At 35.2% G+C, this 23,135-nt stretch overlaps 2 protein-coding genes across 8 annotated transcripts in view; one reads left to right on the plus strand and one right to left on the minus strand.

The window, feature by feature from the left end:
• The window catches only part of EYS (EGF-like photoreceptor maintenance factor), a 1,514,868-nt gene that overhangs the window by 481,640 nt on the left and 1,010,093 nt on the right, over window positions 1-23,135 (plus strand). The gene's annotated exons all lie outside the window — the stretch shown is intronic.
• LOC144317299 (uncharacterized) overlaps window positions 1-23,135 on the minus strand; it is a 134,515-nt gene that overhangs the window by 53,124 nt on the left and 58,256 nt on the right. For 6 of the 7 annotated variants that reach the window (XR_013383251.1, XR_013383252.1, XR_013383253.1 and 3 more), the window contains one exon: window positions 20,202-20,290. Coding sequence is in view for 1 of the 7 variants with exons in the window: in XM_077903510.1 (XP_077759636.1) it covers window positions 20,202-20,290 (89 nt within the window). In the remaining 6 variants the exon portion in view is untranslated. Of the gene's footprint in view, window positions 1-11,922; window positions 12,167-20,201; window positions 20,291-23,135 lie in introns of those variants that run through there. The other variant, XR_013383254.1, reaches the window with a different exon arrangement.

Raw genomic sequence — 23,135 nt, forward strand, 5'->3', positions numbered from 1 at the left:
GCATACTTTTTTCTCTAATTTCAATATGAAAAAATATCTCTCTTCAGAAGAAAACATGTTTTCTTTCATCAGAAATTATAATTGGTATAGCCTATTCTGCATAGTCAATTAGCCTTGACTTTTAAAGTAAATCACAATACATACCCTACTATAGCAATTCTTTACAAATACCAATCTGTTAGATATCTACCTATCTCCTTTTCCAGAAATTTTAAACATTATGCTTGCATTTTAGTTTTTTACAAATATTTTATGTATTTGAGAGAGAGAGTGGGGATGGGTGGCAGCGCAGGGGGGCAAAGGGAGAAGCAGACTCCCCATTGAGCAGGGAGCCCAACACCAGGCTCTATCTCCGGACCCTGGGATCACAAACATGAGCCAAAAGGAGACACTAACAGACTGAGCCACCCAGGCGCCTGGATGCACTTTAATTTTTCCTGAAAGAGATTGTGTGTATGGTACAAAGCCATTTGAAAAAATTGAGAAGTTAAATACAAATCTTAAGAAATGTGATTTTGGGGGTTTACTCCACAAGAAATATACTAGGATTCTCAACATTTCTCTATATTCCTTTGTAATACACTGGAGGTTAGGACTTCTATGGTATTGTGGCAAGTCATTAATCCTTGACTTACACAATGATTATGAATACAGCTATTGTTTTAACAGGTACCATAAACATAGAAGAAAAAATGAAAATAAATGGCTCTCAAAATATTTTTAATTAAAAATAATTAAAGGGGAAAAACATCTGTGCATACACACATATGAAACATACACACACACACACACATATATATATATATAAACTATAATTTCTTTCAAACACACTGAAGTTTTTTGTTTTGCTTTGTTTTTGTTTTGCTCTACCTTTTGCCTGATATGCTACAATTTTTCCCATCTCTCATCCCTTCTTTAGAGGCCCTTACTTGAATATCAACTTAAAATGATCTATAATAAACCTCTCTTTTTTTCCAATCAATCCAATATTCCATGTTCTTTTCTTACAGGACTTAACACAGTTTGCAATTTTGCAAGGTTTTTTACATCCATTTCTTTATTTTATGTCCTTTTCCCTTGCTGGGACTATTCAAATATGTTTTATTTCCTTAGAATGCTATTGTACACCAAGCATCCTGCATGCTTCAAGAACCTAGTAAAGGCTTGTGAGTAAATAAATTAATGACTTCATTCAGTTAATGTTATAATGAATAAATGTGATTATACCTAGCCATTTTTTAATAATTCTAGTTTAAAGTGTATTTTTTTTGGATAACCACTCAATATTCTTGCCCTGATTGCCACATGCTTGCTTATGGTTTGTCTTGCTATTTTCAGTCCATGGATCCATCCTTTAACACCAACTTTTAGAGATAGACATGTATTGTTCATTTCATTTATATTATAGACGATTCAAGTTATTTTCTTTTAAAGAAAGAGATCTTTTGAAAAGGAGAATTTTTTTCTTGTCTAGCCCTGCTTGATTATTGAAACCAAGTTAAGGGATGCCTGGGTGGCTCAGTGGTTGAGCATCTGCCTACGGCTCAGGGCTCAGGTCATGATCCTGAGGTCCTGGGATCAAGTCCGGTACCAGGCTCCCCATAGGGAGCCTGCTTCTGTCTCTGCCTCTCTCTCTGTGTCTCATGAATAAATACATAAAATTTTAAAAAAGAAAGAAAGAAAGAAAAAAGAAACCACGTTACAATTACTTCCTTCAGAATCTGTATTTCTGCCTCTTCTGAAACTCTCACAGTTTTTTTTTTTTTTTTGGCTAATTTGCATATTCTATTTGGATTTCACACTTCCTTATTTTAATATATTCTCAATGGATTGATTATTACCTCTCTATTCCTCTATTCACATGAAATTTCAGGTTTTGTTTTCTCAGTGAGCATGTATTGATCTGGTTCAAATTTTAGCCCTGCCATTTTTATCTGAATATATTTTTATAATATTTTTTTTAGTAGTTTTAGGGTTACACAAAAATAGCACAGAAAATAGTGTTTCTATATTACTTTTGCCCCCTTCACACACACAGTTTCTCCTATTTTTAAAAAATGTGTATTAGTATAATATCTCCTATTATTAACATCTTACATTAGTTTGCTACATTTATTATATCTGTTTAACCGGTATTAACACATTATTGCTGGCTTAGTTTATGGTTTACGTTAGGCTTCATTTTCTGTGTTGTACAGTTCTAAAGGTTTTGATAAATCCATTCACCGTTATAGTATCTTTTTTGAAAGATTTATTTATTTATTCATGAGAGACAGAAAGAGAGAGAGGCAGAGACACAGGCAGAGGAGACTGCAGGGAGCCTGATGCGGGACTCGATCCCAGGACTCCAGGATCACGCTCTGGGCGGAAGGCAGGTGCCAAACCCTTGAGCGACCCAGGGATCCCCCCATTATAGTTTCATACAGAATAGTTTCACTGCCCTAAAAATGTTCTGTGCTCAACTATTCATCCTCCCCTCCTTTGATCTCTTGGCAATACTGATCTTTTTACTGTTTTTATGGTTTTGCCCTTTCCAGAATATCATAGAGAGAATCATAGTATGTTTTTGAGCCTGGTTTCTTTCACTTAGTAATACACATTTCAATTTCTTCTATGTTGCTTAGCAATATGCATTTAAATTTCCTCTATGCCTTTTTTATAGCTTGGTAGTTCACTTCTTTTTATAGCTGAATAGTACTCCATTATACAGATATATTATAGGTATTTTGTTTGTTTTTTATCTGTTTACCTATTGAAGGATGACTTGATTAATTCCAATTTTTGGTATTAATAGGCTAGTATAAAGGTCCACATGCAGGTTTTATGTGTGTACATAGATTTTTCAACTTATTTAGATAAATACCTAGATCTTGGAGCATACTGAATTTTGTGGTAAGTCTATGTATGTTTACTTTGTAAGAAACTGTCAGGCTATCTTCCATAGTGGCTGTATCATTATGCATTTTCACCAGTGAAGTGGGAGGGCTAAGTTCTTGTCTCATAGATTCAAAGAATCAACCTGGCAAACAAAGAAAAGTGAGTAAAGCCATAAAAGAATATCAAGCAAGAATACAGATAAAGCTCTTAGGAGTGAAAGGTCCCAGACAGGGTTATCAACGTGGGGCTCCACTGACAGTCCTTTATTTAGAACTGACCATGGGGGCTTGTGGCCTTATAATTTTTGTGATGTCTTGCCATCTTTAATGGCTTCCTTTTGGGTCTGTCATAGTCACAGAGGACTGTCTTTTTAAAACTATCTTCCCACCCATACCTGGGGCAGGGTGGTCTGGTTTGTTCCCTTATCTCTGGTTTCCTTACACCTCAGCATTTTTGGGATTTTGTTTTGTGAGCCTGATTCCATGGCCTCCTACCTATCCCTCCCTACCTAGACCTGTCTGTGCCTTCCTCACCAGCAGTAAGAATTTCTGTTGTCTCCATTCCCTACCAGCATTAGCTACTATCAGTGTTTTGGGTTTTAGTCATCCTAAAGGGTATGCAATGGCTTCTCATCCTATTTGGAATTCCCAGCAATACATGGTGCTGAACATCATTTCATATGTGTATTTCTCATTTTATATGCCCTTTGATGAAGTCTCTCTTTAAGTATTTTCTCCATTTTTAAACTGAGTTGTTGGTTAAGTTCTGAGTTCTTTGTATATTTTAGAAACAGGACTTTTTTCAGATATATATTTCATGATTTCTCTTAGTAAGACTTTTGTCTTTTCTACCCTTAACATTGTCTTTTTCAGAGCAGTGTTTAATTTTAATGAAGTTGTAGGGGCCGAGGGCAGGATGCTCCAAAATGGGCCACTTTGGCATGAACATTATTCTGAGCTGAAGGCAACTGAGAACCTATGGGCTCAAGAGAAACTTCTTCCCCTCCCTTAATTACATAGAAGAATTTCAATTGGGGGTCTTTCTCAGAGAAAGGGTTATTAGCAGAAATAAATTTCATCTGAGTGACTCATCTGTATGGTGGGACAAGCATCTAATTACCAAACATCTGCTATTCTTGTCACCCTGTGAAGTGCATTCCTTTCCTCTGAAGTCCCAGACCCCTACATTCTTGTCTTTAGTTCAGAATGACATACACTACACACCTTATTTTGCCTGTCTTGGAATTTCCATGCCTGCATGGATTCCCCATACGTATGCTATTAAATTTTATTTTCTCCTGTTAACCTTTCTTAAATCAATTTGACTCTTAGTCTAGCTAGAAGGATTCTTGAAGCAGAGAGGAATTCTTGCTCCCTGGCAAAGTTCAACTTACCATTTTTTTTCTTTTATAAATTATGTTTGTGGTGTTGTGTCTAAAGTCATTACCAAACCCAAGATTATTATTTTCTCCTATGTTATCTAATACACGTTGTATAGTTTTGCATTTTACATTTAAGTCTATGATCCATTTTGAAACCTGCCTTTTTAAACTCTGTGTTCTTGAGCAATTAGGAATCTTAATAAAAATGGTGCTTATTTTTCAGTCTTGTTGATATAACATACATGTGGTCCCAAATACAGTGTTTTGCACACAGGGAAGAATTCACAAATATCAATTTCCTCTGTTCCATATTCTTATCTCTAATTTTACTCCCTAGCATTTCTAAAAGCTCTATTTTTCTTTAGAACTTTTCACCCAGATTTAGGGAGCTAGAGAACCCTCTAGTAACAACACTTAACACTACCTCTTGTTGGCAGATCATAGTTTATCCTCAGACATTATTTGCCTGGATTATTGTTACATATGCTAGAATTAAAGTTCAATCTCACTTGCTGACGCTAGTATATTGACACATTGAAATGTCAAATTTTATTAAGATTTTTTTTTGGCAGACATTGAAAATGAGTATTTTTTCTTAGAGATATCGAAGAAAGAATGTCTAAAATTTTATATGTCTTGAGATGTTTATCAAAAAGCAAATTCAAAAGAAGGCAAGGAGATACAAAGAAAAAGTCAATAAATAACATTATAATTGTTGTGCCCAAGATTGCGAATCCGAGAAACCACCAAAGAGCCGACACCGGTGCAAACACACGAGGGTTTATTTACAAGCTCGAGCTTGGGTCCAAGTATACCCGACACAGTGGAGCAGGGACTTGGACCCGAGGTGGGTTTCAGCTTAGTTTTTTATAGGCTGGTCTAGGGGATTTTTCAGGAGTGGAGGAATTTCTCAAGTTCTGTTTACATTTTGATATGGGTTTTTCAAGGGCATTGAGCTCTGTTCTTATTCTAATAGGGGCTTCCTGCCCTTGGCTTATTCTAATATGGGGCTTTCTAGGACTTTAAGCTGTAAGCGATTTTCTTCCTGTAACTAAAGTAATGTAAATTTCAGCTCTTATTCACAGGGGCCTGGGATGGCCGTACTTGTGCTAATGGTAAACTTGAGGTGGAATGGCCTTAGTTTTTCTCAGCCTCCACAATAATGTAATGAAATATAACGATATTTAAAAATTTAAAAACCCCAAAACCAAACAAAACTGGATGCTTTTTAATACATAGATGAAATTGTGAAGAAGTATTTGGAAATGATAAACCAAATTTCAAGGTAGTGGTTCTTTTTGAAGGAATAGAAGAAAAAATATGATTAGGCAGTGATTCATAAAGAGCTTCAAATAACTTGGGAATGCTTTATTTCTTAATAATAGTTGGATATAACTGGCTCATAAAATTATTAAAAGAAAAGCAATTAGACTTATTTAAGCAATATTACCTTGTAACATCTGAACGATGACCAAAATAATTAAATAAAACTTAGGAATACAGATTTGTGACCACATTTCAGACATTGCAATGTCAGTAGAAGGGACATAATCTGACTATAAATAATCTCAATTATGGATCTATAGATATTTTTGTCTACATATTGTGTTGATTTCAGACTTAAGTCCTACTTTCATTCCCTTAGGCAAAGCAACTCTTTTCCGTATTTCAATCAGTGATCTTTAAAAAACCGAAGATTTTGAACTAGTTGCTGAAAATTTTTTCAATACATATTAAACTATAAAAATAAATTTTCCTTGATCTAATTGAGTAAAGGACAGGCAAGAGTAGGTAGGGAGAGATAGGGGGCTACAGGATCAGGCTCACAGAAATCTCGACAATGCTGAGGTATAAGGAAACCAGAGATAAAGGAACAACCAGACCACCCTGGCCTAGGTATGGGTGAGGAGGGTGTCTTTTTTTAAGATAGTCGCTTGTGACCAACAAAGAATAAACAGATCCAAAAAAGAAGCCACCAAAGATGTTTATATCACCAGTTCTTACTCAAACCAAGACATCACAAAAATGATAAGACCACAGCTCCCTGGTCAGTTCTAAATAAAAGACTGTCAGTGGAGGCCCACGTTGGCAACCCTGTTGAGACCCCTCTTTCTCCTGAGAGCTTTTTCTATATCCTTGCTTGATAAACTTTTATCACTTTACTCATTGTCTTTTGTCCGCAAGATTGGTTCTTCGACTCATTGAGAAAAGAAACTAGCTCTCCCACTTCATAATGATTAAACACTTGCAAAAAGAAATGCAACACATTACTGCCAATTGAAATTACATGAAAAAATTTCAGTGCTTATAGTTGTTTTTATTCCCCAGAAATATAGAATTCTTAGATATATATTAGAGAGTCTGAATTGAAAATATGATTCAAACTGATTTAACTGATCACAAAATCACCAGCTCATTTAACTGAAAGTCCCGAGATGAGATAAGGTGAGCCTATGAGTAGGAAATAATCCCATTTCTCTGAGATTCACCTGACTGTGCCATATTATGTAGGGTGAATGTATTGTTGGGGAGGAAGAAATTACTGTTCACGGTCCTAACTAGACTAAGAATCAAATTGACATGAGACAGATTCACTGGAGAAAATCAAATTTAGTTTTCTACATAGGAGGAATCCGAACAGACTTGGAAATTCAGACAATGAGGCAAAAGGAGGCCTATCTGAGCTAAGGAGGGGGATGGGCCTGGGGAACACAAAAGGGAAACTAGCAGGAAGGTAAGATGAGATATTTGAAAAACAAAGGTTGTCCTATTATGCAGGTAAATTTCTTAGGTAAAAAGGAATCTCTGTTAATAGCTCTTTTCCTGCCACAGGCCAATAGATGGTTGAGAGGGAGATAAAGAGCTTTTCCTGAATCTGCTGGGATTGCTTTTAACTCATAATGTTCATACCAAAGTGTCCAATCTTGGGGCAGCCTACCCTTGGCCCCTACAGTGTCAATAAAAAACTCCTCAGAGTGACAAAGTGATATTAGCCACCCTAGTTTCACATATATCTCATGGCATTAAATGAAAGAAAGCATCATTTCTGGAGGTTGCCTCAGTAGAGAGAGGAAATGTACTTCTTGCTTGACCTCAGCAAATGTCACACCTCTTTTGCAAGTGTCAAATGCCCAGGCTAAATCATGCTAATTCGTTTAGTCCTGGGTTCCTAAGCAAGATACTTCAGGAGTTGAGTTAACTTGGCTTCACACTGGAACCACTTAAAAAATGCTAAACCCTGCATCCCACCCTGAGAGATTTAGAATTAATCGGCTTTGGATGCAATCTGAACTTTAGGATTTTGAAAACTAGAATGTGATTCTAAGGTGTAGTCAAAGTGGAAATTCACAGTCTTAGAGCAGTCAGACTCATCCTTAACATGAGGTTTCAGCATAGGATCAACTTCCCATTTAGCATGTGAAATACAGAGGAGGGAGTAAATGCCTGAATAAATTCAGTTATACGAAGAAATAGGCAAGGGAGAATGGATGCCATATAGGTAAACTGATAATATTACTTTTCAAGTTCTAGATTACATTATCTATAATCTGAAATTAAAAATAAGAAGACTTTGGCATAGGAAAACCAGGTTGTATATTTAGAGTTTAGGAGGATACAGATGAACATAAATTACATTAAATCCTACTCTAAGGTGTATAGATTTATGTATAAAAATAGGAAAACAAGCAAACATTCAAAAACTCCAATATATCTGCTCTTTGCTAATAAAAACTTTATAGAGATAATAAAAATGGAAAAACAATAAACTAAGGTTGTCATAAATGTTAGAGGATCTATTTATTTCAATTAAAATGAACATAATATCTGGTGTTGGAAGAGCTATTATCCTTAAAAACATTAACATATTGCCTGGTTTTAATGGCAGATGTGGCAAACACCTTTCAATAGAGACATTGAAGGATTTCATTAAAGTGAAAACATGTGGGAAAGGGATAAACATTTCATTCATTGCTAAAAATAGCATATTATTTAGTCAGACACTGAATAAATTACTAAGAAAATGGGATGCAGACAGGTAAGAATTGAGGGAAAGAGAACAGGAAAACGTATTTTTTTTAAACATTTTATTTATTTATTTATTTGAAAGAGAGAGCATGAGCAGGAGAGAGGAGCAGAGGAAGAAGCAGACTATTTGCTGAGCAAGGAGCCCAATGTGGGGCTCCATCCCAGGATGCTGAACCAAAGGTTGACGTTCAACTGACTGAGCCACCCAGGTGCCTCAGGAAAGCTCTTAAAGCAAAATAGAATGGGACCTTAATCTGAATGGTCAGTTGGATAAGAGCATAAATGCCTTGAGCAACTGGCAAATGGATCAAAGAATCAGCTGGTGGAGCTCCATATCTCAGAATTTTACATACTTCACGATTGTACCTTCCGGTGGCACTGAGAATAATAGATTACCAAATATTCGGAAGTATAACACTAGATACAATATAGACATAAATAAAGTAGTGTTTATATATTCAGAATTTCTGAATTTCAAGCATTGCCTTTAGAAAATCTAGGGAGAAAAATTAAACCTAACAATATACTACTCAAATTAGAAAATATTTTCTTTCATATTTGGAGCAAATGAATTGGAGTATATTGATTGATAGATTACACACGTCTGCACTCAAAACAAAACACTAAAAGATCATTTGTTTTTATTTACACGCAATCAATCTCTGGAAAGCAATATGCTCTTTCAGCAACTTGATATGTTTGATTTTCCAGGCTTCAGTACCACATATGTCAAAGTTTGGGCTATAATTTTCTCCACACAACTTTTCTACTATGAGTAGTCAACTCGACTTGACATTTACTCACTGCTAAAGGCATCCCAAAAGGAAATAAAATTATTAGTGTCACTCTAAAAATATTTACAGAAGAGAACCTCTGCATCACTTTATAAGAAGCCAGATATGTTACTGTTGGGCATATGTGAAGAAATGATAAACTTTCAATAAATGCCTCAAATTAGTTGTATAACCAAAATTTATTTCTATGATGTCACTAATGACATAGTTGTCTGAACATTCCTTCTAAGATGTCAAATTCACCACAATTGTCTAAGTTGCCTTTTCCTATATCCTTTTTAAGTAAACAAAAATGAAGAAGGAGGATAGCATCAATCCTGGCAATGAGTAACATCATGCACTTCCCAGAAATATTAGGAATAAAAGCAAAATACAGTGTGATGATGAGTGAAAAATGAATGAAGAAAATTACAGAGCTGTATCCTAAAACTCTCTTCAGCATAATGGTGGAGAATCTGGAGAAGAGCTAATCTTATCTTCTATTTTAGAAATGTGAGGGCTAGAGAATCTCTTCCATCATTATAAGCCAACTGAATTCCAAAGCTGCTGTTCTGAGGAGTTTCAAAATTTGTAGATAGCCTATTCCAGGATCCCTGGGTGGCTCAGCCGTTTAGCGCCTGCCTTCAGCCCAGGGCATGATCCTGATCCTGATCAAGTCCCACATCAGGCTCCCTGCATGGAGCCTGCTTCTCCCTCTGCCTCTCCCTCTCCCTCTCGCACCCCCCTCCATGTGTGTCTCTCCTGAATAAATAAATAAAATCAGAAAGAAAGAAAGAAAGAAAGAAAGAAAGAAAGAAAGAAAGAAAGAAAGAAAGAAAGGAAGAAACCCTATTCCAGCAGACACCCAGCAGGGAAGAGGGGCTTCTCTCTGATACAGCAACACTCTTCTTGCCAAGGAGAAAGGAAGCCAAAGCAAAGAAGATGGACAAATCCACATCATCACTTTGGCAATCATGCCAAGCTAAGCAGAAAGTTAATTGATGCATGATGACTCCTGGTGCTGTCACCCAATAACAGAGCTATCCTGCAAAGACAAAGTGAAATATGTATTCATCAGATTTCCAAAGAATGGTGTTAAAAGGATTAAGCAGCCACCCAATTGACAGTGAGGTGATCCAAAGAGAATGCACCTTCTTCATGGGCATTTAAATACCATATGCAGATCTCTGTATGTGAAAGGTAAAATAGAACAACAACAACAACAACAAAAAAAAAAAACAACCAACCAAACAAACAAACAAAAAAACAATGAGCTGCTAACCCATGCTAAAGCACAAAAGTGGGCTTCAAAATTAGAATGAAAAGCAAATCACTAAAAAAAGAAGTTGTTTTATTGTAAGACTATTACATGGTCTAAGTGAAAAAGTTCTTGGTGCAGAATTATATTAAGAAAAAAATTTCCATCTCCCACCCAACACGTTGCTCAATATGTCATATTTAATAATAATAGCCTTAAAGTGTCCACTATATCTCTAAATATTTTATAAGTAGTATCTAACATAATCAATACCTGAGAATCATATTTTATTGTCCCCATTTTTAGAGAATGGAGGCTCTGAGATATAACCTATTCAAGTTTACACAGCTACTATAAGGCCTTTGACTCCAGAACACCTGAATCTCTGATGCATATTTTTACTCCATATTACTGTCTCCTGTATGCTTCTATTTTTTTTCTGTAATTATCGAAGTACATATATACAAATATTATGGCACAATTGGAATTAAATTTATATATTATAGTTTATATGGTATATAATGACTTTTTAAAATGTTATCTTTCTAATTCATTACATACAAAACTATCATTTAATTATTACAGATAATATAACCTGTGCCCTCTTAATGTCATTTGTATTATTTTTTGTTTTTAGCCATTATAAACAACAAACAGAACAGAAAACATATCTCTATGCCCATGCATGTGTATATTTCTAGAAATAGAATAAAAGCATTTGGCACTCACTCATAGTGAATGCATGAATCAACTCTGAGACAGAAATAGGCATACTGGAAGTTTATTGTAGCATACTCTTGATGTATGTGCAGTGCTTGTATATGTCATTTATATCCCAATAAAGTTATTTTTTTAAGAAAACATATGTGGGCATAAAAAAAGATGCATATTTGAGCAGAAGCAGAGGATGAATTGCAATGGAAAGACAATGAAAGCTCCCCAATCTTACTGGGAACTCTAGAGCAGGGATGACCCTGGGCGAGCTGTCCCACATCGAGGCATAGGGGCTTAGCCTTTATATCTCTGCATGTACCAGTCATTGAGTATGAGCTGTCCCAAAAAAGACAATGTCTTTGAGTGAAGTGGCTCTTTCCAGCTGAGGGCAATTTTTACAGCTGTTGGCCATCAATGTTCCCACTGGAAATGGGGAAAATGAGGGCTTCAGTACTAGGTTATGTAGCATCCACTAGCACATACAATTAATAATGTAGTATTGTGCACTTTAAAATACACTAAGAGGATAGATTTCATGTCAATTGTTCTTATACAAAACATGCACAAAAGAACACAAATTTTTAGAGGTGATGTATATGTTTATTACCTTGATAATAGTGATAGTATCAAAGATGTATGCATATGTCCAAACTCATCAAGATATACTCCTCAAAGGTGTGCAATTTTTGCGTCAGCTATACCGCTATACCTGTCTATAAAGGTGAAAGAAAGAAAGAAAGAAAGAAAGAAAGAAAGAAAGAAAGAAAGAAAGAAAGAAAATAAAGAAAAGAAAGGAAGGAAGGAAGGAAGGAAGGAAGGAAGGAAGGAAGGAAGGAAGGAAGGAAGGAAAGGAAGGAAGGAGAAAGAAAGAAAGAAAGAAAGAAAAAGAAGAAAGAAAGAAAGAAGAAAGAAAGAAAGAAAGAAAGAAAGAAAGAAAGAAAGAAAGAAAGAAAGAAAGAAAATTTTAAAAAGAAAAAGGGGCACCTCGGTGGCTCAGTGGTTGAACATCTGCCTTTTCAGGTGGTGATCCTGGGATCCTGGGATTGGATCTCACATCAGGCTTACCACAGGGAGCCTGCTTCTCCCTCTGCCTATGTCTCTGCCTCTCTCTGTGTGTCTCTCATGAATAAATAAAATCTTAAAAGAAAAGAAGGAAGGAAGGAAGGAAGGAAGGAAGGAAGGAAGGAAGGAAGGAAGGAAGGAAGGAAAGAAAAGAAAAGAAAGATGAAAAAGAAAGAAGAAAGAAAGAAAGAAAGAAAGAAAGAAAGAAAGAAAGAAAGAAAGAAAGAAGAAAGAAAGAGAAAGAAAGAAGAAAGAAAAAGAAAGAGAAGAAAAAAAATTACCTTAGTATCCTCAGATATATTTGCTTCTTATAAGTTCTGTAAAATGCTACTTCAGTATTCTAGTTAGCTTCTTTTCCTGGGGTAAATTATAAGAGGATGATTCGTAGGGTAAATTCTAACACCTACCCTTGCAGCTAGTCCACAGGCCATAACTAATATACTTCATTTCTCCTCCCAACCCATTTTATATTCTCTTTACCATCAACTGGAATATCTCTGGTCTTGCTCTAATCCTAGAGATCCATATAGTAATCCATCTACTGGGCTTTGCCATCATGAATACCACTAATAATTCTAATACTACAGCACTTGTTGAGTTTCATAGTGCAAAAGGCAAATCTTCTTGCATTTTGGCCTATACCTATTACAAAGTTTTCTGCTCTGTGACTCATTTAATGTGGCCAGCCATTTATATCCCTGGGTCAGTGGGTTGGAGCAATATTTCTGCCATTAGAACCAAAGAGGCCTTCCAAGTGTTGTGCTTCCCTTTTAGTGGTATATAATATAAAATACACTAATTTGTCTTCAGTATGTGAGGTATAAGGTTAAGTAATTTATCTGTGATTTGGAAGAGATATCCCAGCATGATCTAGAACATTGGCTCTCTAACAACTTCATTTGTGCCAGGACCTTGAGTCTACATAAGGTTTATCTGACATCATCTGGAACAAAAGGTTCAAAGGTTTTCATCCTATTTGCCATTTATTGCTTGTCCAGTTGGAGTAACATAATAATGAATAATGTCATAAATATTATGGATCAGTGTGGCAGTCTGCAGAATGTCCAGATCATCCAGTTACCTTCAGATTATATTATGATACGTGGGAGAGATAATGTAGTCTTGAGACATTAGATGTATACTATTTTCTGTTCCAAATGAATATACACTGTTTCTGCCCCTCCTGCCTGATAGGAATAGAAAAGAAAAGCATTCTGCATTCTTGGTCAGTGTATCTGAGGCAGTGTTACTCTGCTTGGTCAAATATGCTCTCTAGAGCAATGACAGCAATTGAACTACTCCTTGGTTGAGCTTTAATTGTCCATTGTCATCTTCAAAGTGATGTATATTTTTTGTAGGGAACAGTCTGGTGAATGGAGTGGAGACGTGATAGTGGACCTGCCTTTTTCCTCAATAGTGGCACCATTTCTGCTTTTTCTCTAGGGTACTATGTTGTTTTTAATTTATGTTACTGGCTGGAAAGTGGGAGTTTAGTGAGGAGACCGGTTTAGTGACTTCCAATTAGCATTCTTTATAATTCTAATTCTCAGGCAAAGAAACATTGTGAAAGTTCTACCAACCAAAAAGTAAGTCCATTTCAAGTATATATTTAGGGTCTGGGAAATGGCAGTTGAAAGTAGTGGACCCACTGTGAGCTACACCTGGGCCAGGTACATTTATTACCTTGCCTCCATATGCCTCCATTCTAAAACTAGGGCAATGAAGCTTCTGAAACCTAGATTTCAACGTCACATTGAATTCAAGTCCAACATCCTTGAAATGTTTGCCATTCTTTCTCCTAAATGTAGTTTAAAAGTAAATGGCTATAGATCCTGTTGGTGGAATCATTGCTATATCTTGTTGTGATTATAGTATGTTTTCTCCTGGGCATCTGGCCTCTCTTTTAGTCAGTGGATTTGAGGTCTGAAACCTAGGGAAGGGATCATCATTTTTAGCTAGGGAGGCTCCCTCAGCCTCCTAATTGTACAGTCATGATTCTTTAATTATCTAAGTTGAAAAATATCCTTGTATGCTAATCTATCCTGTTCCTAAAGACAATGTATTTTATTAAATATTTCCACGGTCCTCTGAGGATCAGGGCCAGCCTTTCTACCTCACTAACCTTGGTGATCATTATAATTGTGCCCTACTTGCTCTGAAGATTAAGCACCACCACCTAGTCCTTTTAAATTCCCCCAATCCTATGATTTCTACTTCTGACAGAAGCCAATTTTGGTAATAGTATTTCCTATAATCAGTCCTGATGTGCAAGGGATACTAACACTAAGATTCTCAATGAAGCTGATGCTCCTCTGAAAAGCATAGGTATTACCACTTTGTTAAAAAGAGTGGTCTCCACAACCTCCTGCAGAACAAGACCAGTTTTGTGCCCCAATGTAAAATATATAGTTCAGCATGCTTATTTTTCCGAGCTTTTGATTTCTTTTTGACTACTTAGCATAATAATTCTGGTATTTCTTCCTTAGCTATTATGGACCATCAATTTATGCAAGCTTCTAAGGATTAACTAGCCAAGTGCCAGGAAGGATCCAATCAAAAAATAGGAATATACATATAGCTAACTTCCATGTAACTCTTATGAGACAGGTGACCCTTAATTAACATTTTTGTGAGATTTTTCTGCTGCTCCCTTCCTTCTCCCTTTTTCTCTTTTTTTTCACCTCTATTTCCCTTATTCCTATAGTCTCATACTTCCTTTAAAAAGAAATAAAAAGGGGATCCCTGGGTGGCGCAGCGGTTTGGCGCCTGCCTTTGGCCCGGGGCGCGATCCTGGAGACCCGGGATCGAGTCCCACGTCGGGCTCCCTGCATGGAGCCTGCTTCTCCCTCTGCCTGTGTCTCTGCCTCTCTGTCTCTCTCTGTGTGACTATCATGAATAAATAAATAAAAAAATAAAAATAAAAAAATAAAAAAAAAAAGAAATAAAAAGCAGTGTGAATATTATCTAGATTATTTTAAAGGATAGAATTTTAATTTTTTTAAAGACTTTTTATTTATTCATGAGAGACACAGAAAGAGAGAGGCAGAGACACAGGCAGAGGGAGAAGCAGGCTCCATGCAGGGAGCCCGGTGTGGGACTCAATCCCGGGTCTCCAGGATCACACCCTGGGCTGAAGGCGGCACTAAACCGCTGAGCCACCCGGGCTTCCCGAAAATTTTAAATTTTAATGAAAAATATCCCCACAGTGATTTTTTATATCTCTAAGTACTTATTATCTTTCTTCTTAAATGTTTGTTTCACGTTTTTGATACTGGCTAACCAAAATTGTGCTAGAGTTCAAAATTAATTGTATTATATGCATGCAGCTTAGAACTAAGAATGCAAAAAAAAAAAAAAGAACTAAGAATGCATGATTAGTAATTAGAGTATAAATTGCTGATACATATATATGTCAAACACACATATTTTGTAACAGATATAGCATTTATTATACTGCTAGTCCCAACAACAAACCAGAGATTTATTTCATTTCCTATTTGCTTATAATACGTTTTCAAAATATATGAAAGTACTTAGGCTTTTGCTTGCTCAGTTGATTTTCTTTTGAAACTTAAAGTCTGACATTTATTAAAATTGGAGTTTAAAATGTTTCTCTCTGTAAAACTTCTGACATAATGCACATTTATGAATTATTTTTCAAAATGTTCATAAATTTAAGTTCCATCTCAGTACTTTCATTCCTTTAAATAGCACTGCCTCTTATTTTGTATTCTAAATATCTGTCTCCTACTCAAACTGTACTTGAAAGAAAAAAATATATGTCGAGATTTTATATATTCTCTAACTGTATTTAAAATGTTATATATATGTATTTTTAAATGTAATTTGAATAGTGTTTGAACACAGCATATATACTTTATATTATACATTCTCATTCACATGCATACATAGATAAAAATTCAGAGTAATAAGGTACAACTATAAATTTATCCAAATATTTAGAAAATTAATTTTAAAAATAGTCTTACATTGACTTGTCCAAAGGATCCATTTTGGGAAAAACCAAGAGCCAGAAGCAATACTTACTTGTTCAAGAAAATTGACACACCATCAATTTGTTTTGTTTACACACACATAAGCAACCACACATGTATGCACACATACACCATCAAAACACAAGCATGAAATATAAAATATAAAAACTAAAGCTATTAAATTTATCCATTTAAATATAAAATGAGGTTATGATTAATCATAAGTTGAATCATGCAATTTTCACATCACTCATCTTTGTAGCATTAGCCATATTCCCACATACCCAGAAGATGCTAGCTTCAACTATCTTGTACTCAGCCTTTTTATGCAAGTCTTTTATTTCACCTTTTTTAGATTATCATTTTAAAAACTCACTTTTTAAAAAAATTCACTTTCAAGATTATTTTCTTATGTTTGTTGAAGCTTTAAAAAACCTACTAACGGGATGCCTGAGTGGCTCAGTGGTTGAGTGACTGCCTTTGGCTTAGGGCGTGATCCCAGAGTACCGGGATGGAGTCCCATATCAGGCTCCCCGCGCGGAACCTGCTTCTCCCTCTGCCGTATCTCTGTCTTTCTCTTTCCATGTCGCTCATGAATAAATAAATAAAATCTTTAAAAAAAAAAAAACACTAAAATCTGACTATCAATCTCAGGGATCATATGTTCAATTCTTATGGCTTCCATATAATGATCATTTTGGCAAGAATGTGTATCTACTTTTACTGTCTAACGTTTAGTTGACTCTGTGTTCTAGTCCCAGATTTAAGTGTGTGAATTTTGGCTTTTGTTCCAAATACAACATGCATTTCACCAGATTTTCTTCTGGTTTTAAATGTGAGTGTACTTGAAGTTTGACCCAATGCATTTTGTGTTTCTGCTTGGCTGGTGCTTTAGCTTTTTGCTATGAGATAAGGAATCCTTTGAATCTTGAAAAAAACCTAGAATTATTTTTGGAGATGCTAATCAACAACCTGAATCCACAACTGTGAAGAAGTCTATTGATCAGCTGCCTTTCACACAGCACAGAGATTAAATCATGTAGAATATTAGAAAGGCATAGAGAATTTATATAGAATTATTCCAATTATTCCAAGGAAATATACAAATAGTTCATTTGTATCAAAATGTACATTGCTTAAGGAATAAAATAATTCTTTAGGTATAGATAAATGATTTATAAGTTATTAGATTTATAAATCATTTTTTTGTCTATAAATTAATGAATAGTATGTGTTCCATATTATAAAGTGTATATCTTTTTATATATATTTATGTTATTAAATATACATATTTAATGATTCTCGATAGACTGAATAGAAAGATCCTTTTATGTAAATATTAAAATAGAATTCTTGAATTCATGTAGAGCATATATACTCAGTAGTCTCTTCATCCTTAAAAAAATCATAAATGAAAGACTTGTTTTTACCAATCAAGTGCTTGTAGATATTCTGACTAGTATGATTCTTTCCTACCTATTCTTTGCCATATAGGGGATGTTTTATAAATGTAAGTTCAATATAAAATATTGAATATATCACACAATATAGGAGGACTATTCTATATTTTTAATAAATTAACTTTATATTTTTGTTTAAAAAGGCCAATGTTAAGTTTATTTGATGCTAACTTATGGCTGATAATACTTGTTAGTCTGGCCCTTGAATTTTTTTATCACAAGCTTTGATTTTTCCAGAGTTCAATATTTGAATTTCTTACTACATATAGGACAGCATTTTAAATCATGCAGTTAATTTAAGTGACTGTATATTAAGCATAGGTACCCTCTCCTTTTCTCCAATCTTCATTGTTGTCATTTTCCTACCTCACCTAATGCAGCATCGTCTTTCTAATACTGAAGCTAAAATCCACCAAGAACTCCCCATTCCTCACTCTGCCTCATCACCTTTACTAATCATTGTCCAGATCTTCTCAAACCTACATAAGAAATGTATGGCATAGGAATGCCTGGATGGCTTAGCGGTTTGGCGCCTGCCTTTGGCCTGAAGCGTGGTCCTGGGGTCCCGGATCAAGTCCCACATCAGGCTCCCTGCATGGAGCCTGCTTCTCCCTCTGCCTGTGTCTCTGCCTCTGTGTGTGTGTGTGTGTCTCTCATGAATAGATAGATGAAATATTAAAAAAGAAGAAGAAGAAAGAAATGTATGGCATACCTAATTTTAAGGCCTTTGCTTAGTCCTCATAATCTCTTAAAAAAATTATAGCTTCCTGAATGATCTTCATGCTTCCAGGCTCTCCCTATTTTATTCATCTTCTACTCATTAACAATGTCACTATCATACTTAAAAACCAGAAAATGTTAAATATCTTCAAGAGTATTGCAAAAGAAGGTAGTTTCACTGTTGTTGCTATTGTTTTCAATAGCCTTACTACAACTTTTTAGGCCACTGCCATTGTGTTATTTCACCCCATATCAATCTGCGATGTTTTATGTCTTTACACTTTGTGATGCTCTTCAGAATGGCTTTTGGTCCTGTTTTCTACCTTTAATGTTACTAATGAAGTAAATGCCTTATTTGAGATAAATTTTACTAATCTAAGTGAGCTAAATGGTTTTCCACATTTTTTTTCTAAAAGGATCACAGTGGTCAAGAGTATAGTAGTGACCATGTTATAATTAATTTTTTTAAAGATTTCATTTATGTATTTGAGAGAGAGAGAGAGAGAGACAACTTGAATGGGAAGGAGGGGACAGAGGAGAGGGAGAAGCAGTCTCTCTACTGAGCAGGGAGTGTGACACAGGGTTGATCACAGGATCTCCAGATCATGGCCTGAGCCAAAGACAGATGCTTAACTAACTGAGCTGCCAAGGCACCTCCAATCCATTATTGACATAGTTTTATTAATGGTATACTTAATAAGATAACCAAATGAATGAACAAATAGGTGAATAACAATAACGTAAAGAATAAATGACTTGAGTGGCCTGTATTTTTTTGTCTTCCTTTTACCTTTTACATGCCCTCAACTTTTTAAGACATTAAAAATATAATAATACTATTTTATTATTTATAATCATCGTTTTTTTTTCATCTGTCAGTTTCAATTGAAATTTTATTTTGCATACAATTAATGGCTGCAACAGGCAATAAGTGCCTTAATTTGTATAAGGAGAATCTTTTTGTTTTTATTTATTTATTTTTTTAAGATTTATTTATTTATGAGAGACACAGACTGAGATAGAGAGGCAGAGACATAGGCAGAGGGAGAAGCAGGCTCCTTGCAGGGAGCCTGATGCAGGACTCGATCCTGGTTCCCAGAATCACAACCTGAGCTGAAGGCAGGCACCCAACCACTGAGCCACCCAAGCATCTCTAAGGAGAGTCTCTTTAATTATGTATACTGTTAGGTTTGTATTAGGTTTGTATTTATAAGTTGATAGGCAAAAGAGCTGGTCTACTCATATAAATCAAATGTACATAAAGATTGCCAAATAAATTTAGCCATTGCATATAAATATTTATGGTAAGATAAACATATAAAATGATTAATATTTAGAAATGTGAATCTACTAAGATTTTTGAAACTAATTATTTTTTTATGAATACTCCTTTGTCCTATTTTATAACAATGACATGTACTTTATTTTCTATTATTAACTTTGGTTCTTTAAATCAACATTTAACAATTAAAATGTTCTTACTTAGAAGGAATTCAATGTATTTTATGCCAGTGAATTTTTGGTTATCTCAAGAGGGAAGACAGCAAACTAGAATATATTAGTCTACCTTTAAGTACACATTAAATTAGTTTTGAAGTGTTTACTATGGGAAATTGTATATCTAAAAAGTCATAGAGTATGTGTTTTTACTTGTTTGGTTTTTCAGACCATAAAAATTCTACTTCTAGTTGTGAGTTTGGAAAATCTTGTCAGTTCTTACTGAATCCTGAAATTATTTCATGATACAAACTAAAACCAGATTGGAGCTCTCACATAAAACATGTTTTTCTAGCCATGAGAGACTAGTTTCCATGACATGTATAAAAGCAGATTCAAATATATAAATGTATAGGTCTGATTGTCAGTTAAAAATAGTGACTTTCTTCTTCAGAACTTTATTTTCTGCAAATATCCATTCATCCCTAGAGGCCTCACCTTGGCATCATCAGTCCTATTGACATATGGCCAGATGGTTTCCTGAGTATTTGATCCTTATAAGGACACCACATGAAATCTTGGGCCACCTGTTATTTGAGAAGATAAAGCAAACAGTCAGCACATATGTTAAATATTCAAGCATTATTGGTTACTCACAGGGAACTCAAAGTATTCAAGCTGAAATTATGTACTCAAGAAAGAATACAAGAAAAAGAAAAACAAATATTATGCAACACCAATTAGAAGTAAAGCTACTTTAAATAAAATAAATGCACTGAAGCATTGTTGGGATTTAATTGTACATAACTTTTACAGTATTTCACAAGATATTGGATAGCCTTATAATAGATTTGAAACCTTCAAGGAAGAAAAAAAGAAAAGAAAGAAAAGAGAGAGACTTGGAGGAAGAGGTCTAGGCTTTGGATCTCAAGTTTACCAACCAGGTAGCTTCAGATAAGTCACTTTTCTCCTTTAAACTTCTGGCTATCTCATCTACAAAGTTAGAATAATTAAAAAAAAAATACCTCGTTTACTTGTTTCAGAGTTTTATTGGAGTTATCAAATTGAAAAATACATTTGACCATTTTAAATTAAGATGGGATTGAAAAATAAATGAAAAGTACCACTAGAAATTGAAGCATTGTTGAGGTGCATATTTTATTTAGGCATAAATAGGATCACACATTCTTTTAAAAATCTGTGACACATTTAATATAATCCCTATCAAAATACCATGGATTTTCTTCTGAGAGTTGGAACAAATTATTTTAAGATTTGTGTGGAATCAGAAAAGACCCCGAATAGCCAGGGGAATATTAAAAAAGAAAACCATAGCTGGGGGCATCCCAATGCCAGATTTTAGGTGGTACTACAAAGCTTTGGTCATCAAGACAGTGTGGTACTGGCACAAAAACAGACACATAGATCAATGGAACAGAATAGAGAATCCAGAAGTGGACCCTCAACTTTATGGTCAACTAATATTCAACAAAGGAGGAAAGACTATTCACTGGAAAAAAGACAGTCTCTTCAATAAATGGTGCTGGGAAAATTGGGCATCCACATGCAGAAGAATGAAACTAGACCACTCTCTTTCACCATACACAAAGATAAACTCAAAATGGATGAAAGATCTAAATGTGAGACAAGATTCCATCAAAATCCTAGGGGAAAAACAGGCAACACCCTTTTTGAACTCAGCCACAGTAACTTCTTGCAAGATACATCCACGAAGGCGAAAGAAACAAAAGCAAAAATGAACTATTGGGACTTCATCAAGATAAGAAGCTTTTGCACAGCAAAGGATACAGTCAACAAAACTCAAAGACAACCTACAGAATGGGAGAAGATATTTGCAAATGACATATCAGATAAAGGGCTAGTATCCAAGATATGTAAAGAACTTCTTAAACTCAACAGCAAAGAAACAAACAATCCAATCATGAAATGGGCAAAAGACATGAACAGAAATCTCACAGAGGAAGACATAGATGTGGGCAACAAGCACATGAGAAAATGCTCTGCATCACTTGCCATCAGGGAAATACAAATCAAAACCACAATGAGATACCACCTCACACCAGTGAGAATGGGGAAAATGAACAAGGCAGGAAACAACCAATGTTGGAGAGGATATGGAGAAAGGGGAACCCTCTTGCACTGTTGGTGGGAATGTGAACTGGTGCAGCCACTCTGGAAAACTGTGTGGAGGTTCCTCAAAGAGTTAAAAATAGACCTGCCCTACGACTCAGTAATTGCACTGTTGGGGATTTACCCCAAAAATACAGATGCAGGGAAACGCCAGGACACCTGCACCCCAATGTTTCTAGCAGCAATGTCCACAATAGCCAAACTATGGAAGGAGCCTCGGTCTCCATCGAAAGATGAATGGATAAAGAAGCTGTGGTCTATGTATACAAGGGAATATTACTCAGCCATTAGAAACGACAAATACCCACCATTTGCTTTGCCATGGTTGGAACTGGAGGGTATTATGCTGAGTGAAATAAGTCAATTGGAGAAGAACAAACATTATATGGTCTCATTCATTTGGGGAATATAAAAAATAGTGAAAGGGAATAAAAGGGAAAGGAGAAAAAATGATTGGGAAGTATCAGAAATGGAGACAGAACATGAAAGACTCTTAACTCTGGGAAACGAACTAGGGGTGGTGGAAGGGGAGGGAGGGGTTGACTGGGTGATGGGCACTGAGGGGGGCACTTGATGGGATGAGCACTGGGTGTTACTCTATATGTTGGCAAATTGAACACCAATAAAAAATAAATTTATAAAAAAATAAAAATAAAAATAAAAGCCTGTGACAGCCAACCATAGGTGGCTAGGCATTGCTCATGTCAGACACCATATATACTTTATTCATTATATCATTTAATCTTTACAATAATTCTCTGAGATTAACAATTTCATCAAGCTCTCGAATCCCCAATTTCTCAAATGAGAGAATTCAAGTAAGTTCATATGATACCAACTGAAGACCATATATCCATTAATATTTATAATATTTTCAGCATATATTATGTACATGAGAATATGGAGATTCAGATTCACACTGAAAAGCCAGAAGTTTAAGTAGTGGAAGCTAGTCATGGAACCATTTATAATTTTTACTCATAAAAATTTTTAAAGGTCATGACAAACAAACTTTAGAACAAGATGAAATCATATGCAGGATTAGTAAATAACTGATAGTGTGGTGCTATTTGAACTAAAAAATTTCTGAATGTGGTCTGAGAGATGCTAAATGGTTGATGATTAGACTGAGCTAGAGTCTGTGATGTACAGACAAGATCCAAATGCTTTACTTTTTATTTGATTTCTCCTCAATTTTCCCGCATTATTCAAATATTAGAAGAAAGATGTTTTTATTTATTTATTTTTTTTTAATTTTTTTTTTTTATTTATTTATGATAG

The sequence above is a fragment of the Canis aureus genome, chromosome 7 (genome assembly GCF_053574225.1).
Source record: "Canis aureus isolate CA01 chromosome 7, VMU_Caureus_v.1.0, whole genome shotgun sequence".
Classification (NCBI taxonomy): Eukaryota; Metazoa; Chordata; class Mammalia; order Carnivora; family Canidae; genus Canis; species Canis aureus.